We start from the raw sequence: 19,372 nt of genomic DNA, 5'->3' as shown, positions 1-19,372 counted from the left end.
CTACAATGAAAAAGTATGATGTACTAGAAGAGAGAGTTGAAGTTTTGGAGAAAAGCCATAAAGTCAGGCCATCAGGTGGACTGGGATATCCAGGACTGGACATTGATCCAAATGTTAGAATAATAGAACCAAAACCAACAGATGACGTATTAATTGAACCAACATGGTGAATTTACTCCCGCGTTAGGTTAGATTAGATTAATACATACTGTAGGTTAGGGTCATAGGTGTTAGGTTAGGTTAGGTTTCACGGCGCGCGAAGCGCGCGGGTGGGGGTGGGGGGCCACCCCCCCTCCTCCCCCGGGGTGGTGGGTGGGGGGCCACCGCGCCGGCGCGCGAAGCGCGCCGGCGCGAGCGTAGCGAATTGGGGCGTAAGCCGCGCGGAGCGCGGCCCGCTTTCTTCCCACCATTGCTCACCCGCCCACTTCCTACCATTTCTCGCCCCACCATATTCCAACCATTGCGCATGCACGCCCCCACCTCATTCCCTCCACTCCCAATGATGTTGATACCCCGAGGAGCACGTTCTTCTACATTCAGTACGACAACTCCAGTCATCCAGAGCAGTCCAGCCATACTCAACCAGAAGCAGTGTACTATACGACGAGGAGCTAAGTTTGAGTAAGTTAACAATGTACTTTAATTTTTTACATCTACTAACTTTGTATTATTTTACATTTTCAGAATGGCATCCAACACTCAGGAATTAAATAACGCTGTGGCATCCATCATGCCTATGACAGAGCAGGAGAAGGCATCCACTTCACGAGTTAGGTGCAGATCCACCAGCCCTGACTTATTCGAGGAGGAGGAGGAAGTCAGGCCTGTAAAGAAGGTTTGCCAACGACCTGCAGCGAAGGTTGGTCCTATTTCTAAGTACCGAGCTACTTGCAATAGGACTAATCCTTATGCAGGTAGTTGGTCGACCGCTCCAAACAGCTTAAGGCCCTCCACACCACCCGCAGCAGTAGTGGAACAACCTAGGGCGCCTTCTCCGGAGGAGCCACCAGTTGTATTGTCCCCATCGGAGGAGGCTCCCATCGTATTCACTCCGTCGGTGGTGCCGCTTTCGCCGATGCTGGCAACACCGGTGACGAATCCTGAAGTGTTAGTGCCACAAGTGCGACAGCCTATCGGAGAGGTTAGTGAAATGTTGGACAGTTTTCTACAGAGATGTAAGGAAGCAGAACATGCTTCTCGAGCTAGTGAGGCCGCGTTGGTTAAAAGGAAGCGCGAAATGGCTGAAATTGTTAACCGACGGAGGGAAGCAGAAAAAGTAATAGCCGAACTAGATCGGAAGTATGCATCTCTGGAGAAAAAGTGTGAAGCAGATACCTCTTCGATAGAGACTTATAAAAAGTTAGTGACTTTTATAAAAACTTTCCCATAGATTAAGTGTAAGTGTAGTAAGATTAGTTTTAGGTTAGTTAGGAATATTTGATTAAGATAGTTTTAAGTTTATGTTTGTAATTTTAGGAAATAAAAATAAAATAAAAAAAAAGAAGTGAAATTAAGGGTGTACATTGTTTTGGTTTGGTACACATTGAACAATGCGATGGTTGGAGCATTTTTCTTCACTTCGTCTCATTATTATTTCCTTTTTTTATTTCAATTACAAGTTCTTCTATGCAAATACCTCACATCAATTTTTGTGTTCTCTAATCTATTGTAAATAATCTCTTGGGAAGAAAATATGTTTCATAATGAAATCAATAAGTATATTTCATATAATTCATATAGTATTTTCAATTTTCTCTTTCATGGAATATAGCTCATGTCATTTTTGAAATTCATTCCCACTTAATCCCCTCTCCTCCCCACTCCTCCCCCACTCCCTTTCAAAAGTATAAAAGTAGGAATTATCTGTTGGAATATTCAGTTGATCAGCCACCTTCAACATGGAACCTGATTCAACTACTGAGCCGTACAGTGACCCAGCGCATCAACATCCTTACTGGGCTTCTATCCATGAAGGTTTCGTTACCTCCACGACTGCACCTCACTCGATGAATTATGATGACATAATTTATGATGATCGGATACAAGTGCTTCACGTTACTGGAACCGATCAAGCGGACCTGTCTGATGGGGATTATCCAGATCCCTATGATTGGCGGAATGATTACGAATGGGATACACAGTCCGGAAACACAGACGACGACGACAGCGATGACGATGATGACGGTGACGCTGACAATGAGTCCGATGATAGTCCTCCACCATCCCCTATCCTGATTGATGAAGTCCTGAATTCAGACGATGATATGTAATCGTTTCCTCATTTCTCCCATCCTTTCTATTCCTTTCCTTTCCTTCCACGGAGTACACACTTTTTGGTTGGTGTACACGAGGCACTGCGAGGTTGGGGCAGTGTCTTTTTCCCTCTCCCTTATTAGTTTTTTTTATAATAATCACTCAGAGTTTCTAATAATAATAATCACTTAGAATTTCAAGAAAATTGTCATTCTTATTGCTTTCGAATTTCAAACACTGAATTGTTCTACATTTACACTTCACCCCCTCCTTTTTTTTCCAATATAAATAAAGCATCAATCCCAGTTCTATATCATTCTTCCACAATGTCGAGTGCTGATTCCACCACCGAACCGATGAGTGTACCAGAGTGTTCTATGGCGAGTACAGGCCCCATCCAGGTACATGGAATAGATTCAACGTTCGATCATTTCAGTACAAATTTTGCACAAATGCTGCAACGTATCTATGATCTACCTGATGATTTCCCGGCACGTATGGAAGAAGGTATGCAAGAGGAAGTAGAGGCAGAGTTAGAGATGGATGTCAATGAGTTAGACGATCTAGAGGATAACGAGCTAGATAATTATGCTAATGATGATGCCATTAGTATATCGTCTGATTCAGATGATTATGAGGATGACATCATCAGTATATCATCAGATACAGATGATGATACAATCATCATTGTTTCTGATGATGATGAGGAGCGTTAGTCCATACCATTGCATGGATTAATAAAAAAAACAGCCCTTTTCAGGGCTACAATTGAAGACTGAAACAATAAAAAAATAGCTCTTTTCAGAGCTATCATTATACTTTCAAACAGAAACAGGTTCATACCATTGTTAACATTATAGTCTCAAACAAAATGTATGTATGTAAAAGTATTCATCATTATATGCATACAATGATTGACAAAATGCCAACTTCAACTTTCATTTAAAGTAGTACTCATCATATGCATAGATATTCAATGACTATCAAATTCCAAATATCGACTTTTCAGTCAAAGTAGTAATTTATTTGTCATATAATGTATAGATATTCAAAGACTAACAAATTACTTAGACTTTTATTAGTCAAAGTATTCATTTGTCATATAATCTATGAATACTAATACAACTAACTACTGTTTGTGTGAATAATGTAGCCCTGAAAAGGGCTGTTGTTTTTTTTGACCAGTAGGTCCACGGTTATTGTGCCACAGGTTGGACATTATTACATATAATACATGTAGATACTCGGGTGAAGTTTGTTAGTGGCCTCTCGCAAGCTTCACACCAATTCTGCCCCATTTCCATAATTGAGACAGTGTTGTGGGTGTTGACATGGGCATACCACCCTCCATTATTGTTTCTATGCGAATAAAACCGAAAGCAGCACCAACATAGTTTTTTGTTCTCTCCATCTATTGTGCTGATCAATACGTATGCATCCATTGCACAATACAAATCCAAGGGATCTTCCAGTGTCTCACTGACATTGAGCGTTCGCATACCGATCCTCAAAGCACCATCGCCTTCAGTTGTGTCAGCTTCTATCCCTTCATCATCCATGACCCTCTCAAACTCCATCACGTCATCATCTTCGTCGCTTTGGTTGGCCTCGTTTTCAACTTCGTCTATCTCATCTTCATCGACTCCAACATCTTCTGCTTCAACTATCACTTCCTCTAGCGGAACATTGACATCCTCATCATCTGATTCGTCTATCCAATTGTTTTCATCAACAGCAGATATTCTATTTAATGCAGCATTTATTTTTGCAGAATTCATCTTGTTGTTGTTTGATCACAGTTGTAGAGAGTGAATGAATGAACTCTAGGTTTGCAAGTCGACTTATATAGGAGGTGATGCGACTCCCACTTGACTCGTTTAGAGTGGAATAGTAGGAGAAGTTATCCCACTATACTTTCACATGATGTTGATTTGTATAAATAGAGATCGTAGGTGTAGGAGAGAGCATTCAGAGTTTCTGTAAGTCATCTCTTAATATTTCTAATCGAATTAGTAAAATGCCGTTTCCAAAAGAGTGGAATGAAAAACCAAAAGTGTGTGTCTACCCAATGATGATTGCAGGGGCTATTGTGTGCTACTTTTGTCAAATAAGTAGACCTAAGGATTCAATCAATCCATGTACTGGTATGTGTAGTGATTGCGTGTTGCGGATTCAACTATCGCCTCCTTCTCATCCACCGAAGCGAACAAAATCGGATTATCGTCAACAACAGTTACAGTGTCTGAAGTGTTCCGAACCTATAATATTTAACAATATAGGTATCTGTAGAAATATTTGCGGTACCTGTGCTGCCGTTCCAACTCCACTGCAACGTTGTTTGCGTTGTGATACATATTCCATGAATTGTTGGAATCATGTATGCAATGCATGTAGAAGTACTTGGGATCTGTGTGAGAAGGTTGGTCAACTCTACCCCAATAGGAGAATCCATTTTTTTCAATGTTGGTGTTTGACGCACGAGCAACAACTATTGAGGAATAGAGTCAAAGAACGTTCCACATCCACAGAGACATATTAACATTTTTCATTTTATATTTTTTATTATCGTTATTGTCCTCTATTATTAATAAATATATATATATATATATATATATATATATATATATATATATATATATATATATATATATATATATATATATATATATTGAATTTATTTGTATTATTTTCTAACATTTAAAAATACATGCATGCAACACAAAGTTTTCCTCTTAAATGACAAAGATTGTTACATGCGTGAATAGTTTAGTGAGAGAGCGCATGTGCCAGTTGATGAAAGAGCGCATGCGCTAGTTTATTTTCTTCTATAAATGGTGAGGTCTCAGTAACATCATCACCTTTCCTATCCACATTCTATTGCTATCACATATCATTCCTCAGACCTTAATAATCATGAGCTCTATGCCGCTATTGATTGCTGAAGATGGTTCACCACTTGTTGATATCGATCAGACTGATTTTGAAAATATTCCAGTATTACATTTATCCAGTCAAGATTCGATAAATGATTTTGATATTAACGACTTCGTTAACTTTGCAGATGTGCCAGAACCAAATGAGCAAATTATTATTGAAAATCCGATCGTTTCGCAATTATCATCACTCAAACACTCTTCATCTACCCTTCCTCTTGGTGTTGATAAGAAATCTAGAACAATCAAGAGGAAGGTTACTAAGGCATCTTCATCGATTGTCACTGACTTTAAAGAAAAGAAAGAATCCAAAAGTGTTGTGCGACAGAAAAAACCCGCAACGAAAAGTGACAGATCGAAGAGGAAGCCAAAAGGTACTCCTAAAGAAATGAAGAGTGATTTGAAAGCTGAACCGCTATCTTCTTTCAGTCCCCTCCATCGGTTTGGGGAAATGAAAAGGAAAGCAAAATACCGTCTTGTAAAGGCACAGATGACTATTGCTGAACTTGAAAAGAGTGAGCGAGCTATTAATGCTAATAATGAAACTCTTGAAGCATTAGATGCCAAGATTGCATTAGCGAAGGTTGAATTGGCTAGAATGTCTAAAGATGCTGATGAACTCCGTTCAAAAATAGGTAAAGATAAGCAATTCCATCAACGTTCGAGAATGCAAGCTCAGGCTGAGCTTGAGCAGTCGACTAAGCTTTATGAGACGGCATTATCAGTGAGAGATAATTGGCAAAAAGAGTTGGATACTGCATTTCAAAGTGACGGCGATTAGTTTTGGGAATGATAATGTGTTTTCAATATCGTGAGTTGAAAAATATAAGCGGGAATGGAGTATACAATTAATTTGGTTTGGTATACACAGAACATTGCGAATGGCTGGGGCAATGTTTACCGCTGCAATATTTTTCAATTCACATACTTATAATTGAAATGAAAACAATAATGAACTTTAATATTACTTTATTCATAAAAGTCACTATTAGATACATTTAAACCATATTTGATTCATCAATCCAAGAATTTTGTTCGCTAGGAAGACCTAACCACTTTACATATACTTTATTTTTTCTTCTCTTCAACACCTTCTCAATCAGATATACGTCAGGATTCTCGGTTCGTAATAACTCTTCTTCGTAAAAACATCCTCTAATCGGCTGTTCATTCATAACTTCAAGATTAGTCGTTGGGATGGTTTTATTAATTTTAACAATCTTGAATAGCTCCGTGGTAAAATTCGCAGTGTAAGACTTTTCAAAAATATTTTTGTATTTACTTATACGTACAATATCATTCAATTGGAATTTGGGTTTACTTTGTCTTCCTCCAATTCCATTGATACCCTTGAATTTCAATTTTGTTGTTGAATCAACATTGATGGGTGCCATACCTATTGTACGATGAACTTTATTATTATATCTACTAGTTATAATTGGAAGAATATCAAGCCATTTGTGGTGACCTCTCATCGAAAATTCCTTGTAAAGCCATGCCTTTATTGTACGAATCACTCTTTCTGCTATAGCTGCCTTCTTTGTGCTGAATGTTGAATAATGATTGATATTATATTCTCGCATGAGAGATGAGAAGCTTCTATTAAAAAATTCTTTCCCTTGATCGCTTTGTATATGTTTAGGGGAAAATTTGGCTTTCTTCAGTACATATTTCATTGCATTAGTTATTGTACTACCTGTTTTATCTTTAACTGGCACAGTCCATAGATATTTTGAGTAACAATCAATTACTACAAGTATATATCGGTATCCTTCATTACTTTTTGCATAAGGTTGTAGTTCAGCTAGATCTATTTGCCATAGATCTGCAAAACCTTTGATGGTAGTTATTCTTCTACGAAAATTACGTCTTGCAGGTCTATGTAATTCATTAACAACTTGTCGTTTGATATCACTTACTTCATTAGTCATTCTATTTCAATATGATTAAAGAGAAAAAAAGTGATAATGTTACTGCATTGAATGATGATGTGACAGTGATCATTACTTATGGATATATATTAATATATTATACCTTCTTCACGTAATTCTTCAATTATTGAAATTATTTCATTATCATGTCCGGTATGTCCAGCTGACTTTGATGCTACCAATAGTCGTAGGCGAGCAACTAACTCTTTCGGTGAATTCCAGTACACATAATTCGCAGGTTTAGAATTATATGTTTTCTCCATTTTCACTCGTTTGAGTGCTCCACCAATTTTACTTCTACTCCTAATTGGATATTGTCGTGAGTCTAATAGTGGTTTGATGACTTCACGAAATTTTTTAGAATTTGTATTTTTAAAACCATTCTTCAGATGATATTGTTTATATGGAGCATTCGTTATTTTCAATATTTTGGAATATACTTGACGAGTTTCTTCATTATCAACATCTTGTGGATTCTTCAAAAAGATCATATCATATAATTCTGGACTACCTGCGCATTCATATTTTTTCACTTTATTAGCATCCCAAAATGAAATGTTTCCATCTTTGAAATGTACCACTAGACTTCCCATTTTCAGCTTTTGTGTAATTGGATCCATACGTACGCCAAATGTTCCATCATATGCTGGATTTCTAGATTTTACATTATTCAAATGTTTCATCAAAACATCTTCACCACTTTCATTCATAACAGGTGAGATGTCAGGATCCGAGGAATCGATGTGGGACGATGATGGTGTTTCGAATAGAGTTGTTCTCATATCGTCTTGAAGTGTGCTCGTGTCACTATTCACAGATGATACACCATCAAAAGATTGTTTTCTTCCTATTGGAGTACTCATGGGATAATTTGAAGTAGATTGAACAGATCCACGATTTGGTGACAACACTGCTGATTTAGAAGTAGCGTTTGATGATAAAACATTCAATGGTTTCATTATGGGCTCATACAATCTTTCAAGTGTCGAACGATTTTCAATATTATCATTCTTGATAGAGTTGAATTTCTGTCTGACAGCTTCTGTTGTCTCTACTAGTTGACGTTTCAAATTCATTTCATTGTTTTTATGTTCAGAATCGTTTTTTGTATTCATAATGCCCTTTTTAAATTATAGCTCAATTCGTTGATGAAGTGACCTCTACAATATTCAGTGATCGAATAAGTTTCAAAAACAAGATCATGGGTATATAAAACTATCGAATCCTTTGCGATATCTACCTTCATCTATTTTTCTATCCTTATCAATTACTAGAAATCCATATTGATCCTCCCAGCATTTAACACACATCAATTGGAATTGTTTGAATGTTACATCGGGTGAAACATGATCTGAATAAATGTGATGTAAATTCGTCTCATCTTGTTTGAACATTATAATGAAATTGGTATTGTCACGCACTAACTGTTTGGGTACCCGTGAATATGTCTGTGCTAGATAAAAACAATCAACATCCTTATGACGTCCCATACAGAAATATGATCTAATAATATCTTGCTTTTCACATATCACATCATCGAAAATGAAAACAGAATTAGGCTTAGCGTCGGAGGGTTCCACTATTTCTGCATTATTGCTGAATGTATAAAAACCTAATCCTTTTATAGGTTCCAAAACACTTCGCAAGTACTGATATTTAGGTTGATTGAGTGACTTCGAATAGAGATACACATTTCTAAATCTCAATCCTTGTGGATGTGTTAATAGTGATATCATTGCATTCGTCTTTCCACAATTTGAAGGTCCTATAATGAGTCCTCGAACTGATGATGGAAGTAGTGGACCATGTCTGAATACTCTTTGTCCATTCAATCCACACCCAAATTTCTCATCTAGATTATCTACAGCAAACTTTTCTTTCTGTTTTACAATGCGCATCGTGCCGTGGTTGGAGACTATATAAATGTTATTAGCTTATTCATTTCAATGTGTACCATCAAACGATACGGACGTATTGAAAGTGATCGTAAAATTAAAAGAGGTTGTGGTTTTGTTAATGATTTAATAAACAAACTTCCTTTCGAATTACATCTACCTGGAGGATATCAATACTGTGGACCGGGTACAAAATTGAAACAACGTTTAGCTCGTAACGATCCTGGAATCAATAAATTAGATATTGAATGCAAAAAACACGATATTCAATATTCTAAGCATCCATCTGATCTTGCAGCAAGACATTTAGCCGACAAAGAACTTGAATACAGCGCTTGGGATAGGGTTAAATCAAAGGACGCGAGTATTGGGGAAAGAGCAGCTGCATTACTTGTCACCAACATTATGAAAGCGAAAAGACATATGGGCATGGGTTGTAGTACCAATAAGAAAAAATGTAAGAGGAAACAATCGAAGAAAAATAATATTAAAAAAGTTGCATTTGGTGCTGGGATAGTCCATAAAGTGCGAAATGTATTGAAGAAAGCTGGTGGGAATCAATTTGTGACGAATAATAGCAAAAAAGCTATCACTGTGGCATTGCAGGCGGCACGTAAATACCTTAAAGCTGCCGGTGGAAAGAAGAAAATCCGCACACCACGCATAATTCCTGTTCCCAAGATCGGTGGACTTTTACCATTGATACCAATTTTTGCTGGACTATCCGCACTAGGAAGTTTGGCGGGAGCCGCTGCTGGTATTACCAAGGCCGTGAATTCGGCAAAAGCCAGCAGAGCGGCTTTAATGGAAGCCAATCGTCACAATAAAACCATGGAGGCTGTAGCATTAGGCAAACGCGGAAGTGGAATATATCTCAAACCATACCGTAAAGGTTTAGGACTATATTTAAAACCATACAAAGCCACAAACAAAACAAAAAACTGATTGAACCCCTACCTCAGAGGCCTCTTACTGATCTCGATCTCAGTTATTATGCACAAAAAATGAAAATTCCACATTTTCGTGGTGTTTTTATGCGTGATAGATTACCATCTTCAGGTCCAAAACAAAACGAGACAGCTATTGTTAATTTAGATGGAATAAGTGGACCAGGAACACATTGGGTGGCATATAAAAAATGTGGGAAAGAAGTCACATATTTCGATAGTTTTGGAGATCTACCCCCACCATTGGAATTGACTCGATTCTTTCGAAAATGTTCGAATGTAAAAATCAAATATAACTATGATCGACAACAGAAATTTAATACAGTTCTCTGTGGTCACTTGTGCTTGCAGTTTCTCTCTAAATAATTTTCCAAAAAAAAATGGATTCAACACCAAAACTAGATCGGGAGGCTATCAAGGGAATGGGGTTTTCACTTAGAATGTTTTCAAAATATGGTACCTTGAAAAAAATGGATAAAGTGATGCTTGCAAATATGCCTAAGGAAGTGATACTTGCATGTGTTGCACATGAGATTGCATATGTTTGGGAAAAGTTGCCTAAGCATCTGCAAGATGACATCGATATAATGAGACATAGATATTGTTATGAGCACCACCACGATCAAAATTCAGATTCGGATGTTAATGATGGTCCTATACCTCGAAAATCTATGTGTTGTATTTGTAATATAGAGGATGTGAATATTGGTATCAATAAAAATGATACTTATTACAATACAACACCTTCCAAAAAGTGTAAATTGTCTCAAATGTGCTGTTGCTGTGTACAATAATAAATTGAAATGTGTTTCAAAATATTCATCAGTCATGTCACGAAAGTTCGAGCTACAAGCTGTCGGGACAAGTGTCTTGAGTGCGGATTTTTTTCCACCAATTGAATTGAATAGGAACAGTCGTTATGGATTAGGACTTTTGGGATTCTATGGATGCAATACAATCAATAATATAACTGAAGCTAATAACTTAGTTAGTTTCAGAATCAGTAATGACAACTCATCGATACCCCAAAAGTTGACAATTGAAATTCCATGTGGTGCTTACGAAATAGAAGAGATCAATGCCGTCATACAGAAACATATCATGTTCAGATTGTTTCATGATAAAAAACCAAATGATGTCGTTGCAGATGATATTTTCTATCTACACGCCAATAATAATACATTCAAATGTGAAATGCGATCCAAATATGAAATTGATCTGACACATCCAAATTCTATAGCAGAAATGATGGGGTTCGCTCATGGAATATTTCCACCAAATCAGATACATGAATCATCATTACCAATAAACATTACAACTGTGAGACTTATCCGCTTAGATTGCAATATAATATCAGGTTCATATATAAATGGTGAAGAATCTCACATTCTTTTCTCATTCGATATTGATGTTGAACCTGGCTACAATCTTACTAAAGAACCACACAGTAGTATATATATGCCTGTCAGTCCAGAAGGTCGTCAATTGATTCACAACATTACAGTGCGTATTTTGGAGGAAAAAAATAACCTTATCGATTTTGGAAGTGAAGAAGATATTTTCATTATTTTGGAATTGAAGAAAATCGAATAACTGTTGTTATGGGTTTCATTTACAATAGACAAAATCGCATTGAACAATCCCAAACGAGTTGCACTATCAAAAAGAAAGGTGTGCATAAAAAGAAAAGTGTGCATAAAAAGAAGCTCATTCCACAAGTGTATGCTAAACAGTTAGCACATAACGCTCTGTCTGTGAGTGATCTTAAATTTTTGAAATCGATTGGATTGAAAGTGAGAAAATAACAATGGTGCTCGAAACAAACAGTGAAAAGTTGAATATATTCAATGAACCAGTGCTCGATCATTCTCTCATAAGTTTACATGAGCACACATATAAGCCCTATGGATCACCGCTATTCAGGAATTCGGATGAAATCAGAATTGCAATCAATAATCAAGATGTTATACTAGATATTGCCGACAGCTTCATTTACATAGAAGGTAAATTCACCCCCAAAGATGTAGCGAAAACATGCTATCTCTCGAATAATGCAATTGCATTTCTCTTTGACGAAATTCGTTATGAAATGGGTGGTGAACAAGTGGCTGTTGTTAGAAAACCTGGGATAACATCTACAATGAAAACCATGATATCATTTGGACAATCTCATGCTAACACATTATTGACATCTGGTTGGGGACTTTCACAATTGAAGCAAGATATCTTGGATACAAACAGTCATGTTTTTAGTGGAAAACTACCACTGAAATATTTGATGGGTTTTGCTGAAGATTACAACAAAAGTATCTTGAATGCCAAACAGGAATTGATTTTGATTATCGCTCGATCATTCAAAAACTCGTATATAGGTGAGGTTGATGCTGATTTGGAAATAAATAAAATCGAATGGAAAATAAGACATATTGTACCAGATGATAAACACAAGCTAAAACTTTTGAGTAGAATAAACAAAAGCGGTCTGAATGCCAAAATCAAGTTGGCGTATCGTATGTGGGACCTCTATGAACTACCATCATTACGTGGGACTTCTTCAGACATATGGGCCATCAAAACAACTAATGCATTGGAAACTCCTCGTTTTGTCATCATCGCATTCCAAAGTACTACCACATCTGAAGATAGAACACAGGATATTACAAAATTCACAACTGCTGATATCAATAGTATTCGAGTATACTTGAATTCTGAAGTTTATCCATATGAGCGTTGGAATTTGAATTTCGATAAAAAACTTGATGCTCCTGCTTATTATGCTTTTGAGAGTTTCCAGCGAAGTTATTATGATAAAGATATGAGTGAACCTCTGATGGACATTGGGCAATTTAGAGAGAATCCACTATTCGTCATCGATTGTTCCCATCAACCGAATGCAACAAAATCATCAACTATTGATATAAAGATTGAGTTTGAGACGAGGAAGACCAAGTTTCCAGACAACACTAAAGTATATGCATTAATTTTGCATGATACAGTTTTAACATACAATGCATTGGATGGTTCAGTTCATAGCAGATATTGACACTTTTTTTCACTCTATCATTTACTGTTTTATGATCTTTTTTTTATTTGTAACTGACTTATATCATGTATTGTATTTTATATCATATTTATTGTTTTGTAATCATTTTCTATTGTATTTCATGAGATTTAAATAAATAAAACATGAAAATAATTCAAAGTTTTTTATTTGACATTATTTATGATTTACAGGAACATACAGACTATCTAAAATAACTTCTTCCTCATAATCATCATTTTCGCGACCATCTTCAATTTCCTCTCGATTTTCATCATTCAATTCAAAGTGATGAATAATCCATTCTGGCAAGTATGGTTGGAGGCTATACAGGAATCTTCTTAGGTTCAGTTCAATCATAACCTCACAAAGTTGCCACAATTCCAATTCATTATCCAAAAATTTGTTACAAACTTCTGCACCACTCCAATACTTCTCAGCATCACGAAGGCATAATTCGATTTGTTTTTCATCATAGCATACACTCATATCATAATTGCTTGCATGTTCGGCTCCATCACCCAACACCTTCAATTTAGACGACAAATGTTGAACCGATGATTTGAGATCTACAACATCGACCCAATCTTGACTTGCGTACTGCATCCACATCTTTAAATGGTGGAACTGAAATCGAATAAAAAAAAACAATAAGCAACCTCCAATTTTTCAGTGATATAATACTCACATTCCCATTTTACTTGTAGTTACAAAGTAGGTGTATTCAACTAAGTTAGTAATGTTTATATTTCCATATAATTATCATCTAATATATGAATATTAATAAAACAATAAGAAATTCATTATAATTACTATTATTATTCAATCATATTGAATTTGACTAGAGTTAGCGTTTTCACACCAAAAAACTTTGTAAGCTATGACCTAAAGAAATTCGCTATAAATTATTACAATTATTATTCAACCATATTGAATTTAACTAGAGATCGCGTTTTCATGCCAGCAAAACTTTGTTGGCTCTGTCCTAAATACACCATCGTATATTTACCACCTGATGAGTTGATACAAGATATATCGTCATCACTGAATTGCAACGAAATACGTTTTGGTAGCCATGTTTTAAATAATTTATCATTGCTCACATCTTGCAAAGTTAATAAAATTGATTTACCAAATCGTGTAGAATAAGTTGACATATTTTTAATTATGTACACTTCATCAATTGGCAATGATGATAAGGCCTTTTGCTCTAGTATTTCAACCTCCTGTACAATCAAATTATTAATTTTATTCAAGTCTACTTTTGAAACGGACATGATGATAATATATATGAAAATATAAACAATTTCCAACAGACAAATACACTCACCGTCTTCCTTCTATTACGAACTGAATAACACTCTACCAATTGCTAACTGCTGCAGATATATTCGTCTACTGATTTCATAGTGTGCCAGGCATTTCTTTTATATTAAACAGTGCGAGTCACCCCCACCATGAAACCGTGAAAGGTTCACATTGCTAGTTGCTATCCACTAGAGATGCCTGACGTCACAGCCAAGCCCATCTCCCAATTTGATGCGATAACAGTTGCCGGCACGAGCAAGCAGTGATCGTTGCGCTCTCGGAGAGGGCAGACGTTTGCACAGTCCTCGCCCGCCTGCGTGTCACCATCAATAGCGAGGGTAGGGTGATGCGTTACGTCACATCATTCACTGCTTCGAGAGCGATAGCCGAACAAGCAATTGTCGTTGCGCTCTCGGAGAAGACAGACGTTAGCACAGTCCTCGCCCGCCTGCGTGTCACCATTGATGGCGAGTCTGGGGCGTTACGTCACATCCTTCACTACATCGAGGGAGGTGAGAGCAGACCGATGAATACGCATTACTCTGCCACACGTCGTGGAGTGAACATGTCGCTCTCTAGCCGTTGAACGGTTATTGCTGTGACGTCACTCCACTACTAACTTGGTGCCCTCACACCGATGGAGCATTCATTACTTGGAGGATCTTCGAAGTATGCAGACGTATGTTTGTACATAGACAAACAAGCACATGATGAAACCCTGTACCGTGCATTCTCTAACACACACACACACATACACACACAAAATCTCATATGAAAAAAAAAATCTGAACGATCCATGCACCAGACACTTCAAGGTCACAACGCCTTGACTTCACTGCACAACAAAAAAAAGCAAATAATACGTCATATTGGTGGGGGGAGGATTAGAACCGGGAAAAAATTTCTGAACGATCCATACACCACACCCTTCAAGGTCACATCACCTTGACTTCACCAAACAACAACCAATAAAAAAGCAATTAATACGTCATAGTGGTGGGGGGAGGCTTAGAACCGGCTCAAATCTCCTACTGAGCGAACATCAAAAATGTCACTCCATCTAGTGGACGAGGAACTAACCAACTGCACATCCGTAATTTGCCCGATTCCTGTAAATAAGGAATAAAAACTTTCTTATTAGTCAATGGGCTATGCTTGAAGACTGGCAATAAACAAATCTAAAGCAAATGGAACTTCAAACGTTCAAGCCAGTCTCTATATACCTACACAGTAGGTTTAATGGACTGACGCCTATCAGAAAACAACTACTCCCCTGGCTAATACCACGAAGGCGTTGGATTATATCAGACAGGCGTCAGTGCAGGAATCTTCACAGAAAATGTCCTGCATATGCAATTGGCAATACAACTGAAAGAGTCGAACTTCAATTATGGAACGGGCACACTTGCAGACCGGTTTCGGGCTTATTAGCCACTCATCAGTGCAAGATAGTGACCATCATCGACCTAAAGTCAATGATATTCCACAATTGAAAATCGGAATTCTTTCAGAGTATTTCATTCCTCTTTCGAAGTTGGAGCGAACATCAAAAATGTCACTCCATCTAGTGGACGAGGAACTAACCAACTGCACATCCGTAATTTGCCCGATTCCTCTAAATAAGGAATAAAAACTTTCTTATTAGTCAATGGGCTATGAGTAGTTGTTTACAGCTGATTCTCGGCCTCCCCCCACCACTATGACGTATTAATTGCTTTTTTTATTGGTTGTTGTTTGGTGAAGTTTTTTTGTTGTGCAGTGAAGTCAAGGCGTTGTGACCTTGAAGTGTCTGGTGCATGGATCGTTCAGATTTTTTTTTCATATGAGATTTTGTGTGTTTATGTGTGTGTGTGTGTGTGTGTAGAGAATGCACGGTACAGGGTTTCATCATGTGCTTGTTTGTCTATGTACAAACATACGTCTGCATACTTCGAAGATCCTCCAAGTAATAAATGCTCCATCGGTGTTAGGGCACCAAGTTAGTAGTGGAGTGACGTCACAGCAATAACCGTTCAACGGCTAGAGAGCGACATGTTCACTCCACGACGTGTGGCAGAGTAATGCGTATTCATCGGTCTGCCCTCACCTCTCCCGAAGCGATGAAGGTTCGCTCTAGCCCCGCTATCGATGGTGACACAACGGCAGCCGAGGACCGTTTGCCTAGCGTCTACCCTCTCCGAGACCGCAACGACCACTGCTTGCTCGTATATCGACATCTGTTATCGCATTCAGTTGGGAGGTAATCTTGGCGCATGTAGTTGAGAAGTGGGGTTGGCTATGACGTCTTGACGGGTCCTATCAGAGTGTATTTAAGAAGCGTACGAGTGTTGGCTATGTCAGTTTACATCAAGTGAGTTAGTGAGAACTATTATATAAAATGTATTCCTGTGACTGTGGTAAATCTTTCACTCGTAGTGATAATCTTCGTCGGCATCAGCTCCAGAGTTGCCAAGGAGGGCCTGCAGTGAAACGGGTGAGAGTGGATAATGCAACACCTATGTATACGTGCAATTGTTGTAATGTGACAATTCCTATGACCCAAGTGAATTCTCACCGAAGAACCATGAGTCATAAAAATAATGCATGTGTTCAATTGTCTGACGGTGTTCAAATTATAACGAATGCATTCAATTGCCGCATTGCTACATACAGGGTGGAGAGTTCGATTGTAACCAGTGACTACATGTCATTTTTCAATGAGATCAGGCAGAAGGTCATTGAATTACTGGAATCAGCCATCAGGATCCATAAAAGCATCAAGGTGAATATGGAAGTTTTTGGGAATTATATTCTTCAGACTGATGATTCGAGGGACACGAAGTCATTTAATTCCCAAAATAAAATAGTGGACCAATCTTCAGATTTGAATGCTGTTTTTGATGGATTCCGTGATGTAATTGTGGCTCAAACGACTGAGTTCCAGGATCGTGACTCAGGTATTTATTTTTTAAAAATTTCAATAAGATTGAATAGTAATTTTTTTTTTTAATAATTCAGGTTGGACTTGTGAAAAAATATTGTTTCTCGAGGTCAACATTAATAAATACAGTCCACTGGAAGGACGTTCATATGTGAAGCTGCCTCAATGTATTCAATGGAAGAAAGCTGTTGTGAATGTTCGTAATGAAGATCAATATTGTTTTGCTTGGGCTATAACATCAGCATTATATCCTGCAGATAGTCGAGTGTCCGAACTTACGTCATATCCACATTTTTCCACTGTTTTAGATGTCACAGGTATGGATTTTCCGGTTAAAGTTAATAATAAGAGTATCGAAATATTCGAAGATAGGAATGATATTTCAATTAATGTTTACGGTTTAGAGAGTACATTTGAGAAGGGTAAAATGAAGTATGAAGTGATTGGTCCATTGCGATACTCACAGAGAAGACTCCGGAGACATGTCAATTTGTTGTTTATAACTGATGACTCCGGTAATGGTCACTATTGTTGGATCAAAGATCTTTCAAGATTAGTTTCTAATCAACTATCAGCTCATAGACAGAAAAAATATTTTTGTGACGGATGTTTGATATATTTTTCTGATGAGAGATTGCTTTTACGTCATAATATGTATGATTGTAATCACATTAGTACCACAACACCAACTACTAATTTAAAGATCAATAAATATGGTAGAATGGTTGCGGAAAATAAACTAATGTTTGAAAACTTTGAGAGGCAAATGAGGGTGCCATTTGTAGTGTATGCTGATTTTGAATCAGTGCTTAAACCGATTCATGTGAATGAGCCAAATCCTGAAAGTTCATACACGATTAAAACATTCAAACATGCCCCATATTCATTTGCTTATTTGATAAAGTGTTCATATAATGATGATTTGTCAAAATTTGTTACATATAGGGGTGTAGATGCAGCTCAGAAATTTGTGAGTAGCATTGAAGATGATTTGAAAGAGATACATGAAAATCATCTCAGAAACCCTAAACCGATGGATACACAAACTGACGAAGAAGAAGAACAGTTTGCTGCAGCCAGAACTTGTGGTATATGTAATAAAGCATTTACTGATGGTGAAGTCAAAGTAAGAGATCATTGTCATGTCACAGGAAAGAAAAGATCACATGCCGCTCACTCGAAATGTAATTTAAATTTCAAAATACCAAACTTCATACCTATCATTTTTCATAATTTAAGTGGTTATGATTGTCATTTATTCATAAAAGAATTGTATAGGAATAAAGAGAAAGTTGATGTTATCCCGCAAACTAAAGAGAAATATATATCTTTCACGAAGCATCTCTTCACACACAGCTATACCGATAAAGATGGTGTGGTTAGGAAGAATTATCTCAAAATGAGATTTATCGATAGTTATAAATTTATGACTAATTCGTTGGAGAAGTTGGGTGCAAACTTGACCTCCGATCAATGTTTGGAGATGCACAAACATTTCCCACAAATTGAGAAATTCAATTTGATGAGACAGAAAGGTGTATTTCCATATAGTTTTGTTGATGACATTGACAAATTGAATTATCCATTACTTCCGACAAAAAATCAGTTTTATGACACACTCAATTGTGAACATATATCGGAAACTGATTATGATAGGGCTAGAAATGTTTGGAATTTATTCGAGTGTCAGAATTTGGGGGAATACTCTGATTTGTATTTGAAGTCGGATGTATTGCTACTATGTGATATTTTTGAAAACTTCCGCACCACAAGTTTAGAGATATATAACTTAGATCCGGCACAATATTATACTGCACCTGGATTATCATGGGATGCCATGTTGAAGTTCACTAATGTTGAATTGGAATTACTAACTGACATTGATATGATTCACTTTTTTCAAAAAGGTATACGAGGTGGAATTAGTCAATGTAGCGAGAGGAAACATATAGCAAATAATAGATTTTTACCCAATTATAATCCCAATGAACCTTCCACATTCATTACATATTTAGATGCAACAAATCTATACGGTCACAGTATGTCACAACCTCTACCAACAAGTGAATTTACATGGTTGACACCAAATGAAATTCTTAATCTTGATGTGATGGATGTGAGTACTGATAGTCCGTATGGGTATGT

The 19,372-nt window shown here is 37.2% G+C and overlaps 1 protein-coding gene across 1 annotated transcript; it reads left to right on the top strand.

The window, feature by feature from the left end:
- The first annotated feature begins 404 nt into the window (after nt 1-404).
- Nucleotides 405-3,804, top strand: LOC141486750 (uncharacterized). The gene is made up of 2 exons (XM_074185263.1): nt 405-621; nt 685-3,804. The coding sequence occupies exons 1-2, from the start codon at nt 467-469 to the stop codon at nt 1,388-1,390; spliced, it is 861 nt and encodes a 286-aa protein (XP_074041364.1). The 5' UTR covers nt 405-466; the 3' UTR covers nt 1,391-3,804.
- Nucleotides 3,805-19,372: the final 15,568 nt, after the last annotated feature.

This window comes from Leptinotarsa decemlineata, unplaced genomic scaffold (assembly GCF_025532065.1).
Source record: "Leptinotarsa decemlineata unplaced genomic scaffold, Ldec_3_MD MMD2_P_RNA_scaffold_2, whole genome shotgun sequence".
NCBI classification, from domain to species: Eukaryota; Metazoa; Arthropoda; class Insecta; order Coleoptera; family Chrysomelidae; genus Leptinotarsa; species Leptinotarsa decemlineata.
The sequence above is the reverse complement of the archived record's forward strand: the minus strand, read 5'-3'. Positions and strand labels throughout refer to the sequence as shown.

Coding starts and splice junctions, on each gene's coding strand:
- LOC141486750 (XM_074185263.1), top strand. CDS start 467: ATGCACGCCCCCACCTCATTCCCTCCACTCCCAATGATGTTGATACCC. Junction 622..684: donor CGACGAGGAGCTAAGTTTGA/GTAAGTTAACAA, acceptor TTACATTTTCAG/AATGGCATCCAACACTCAGG.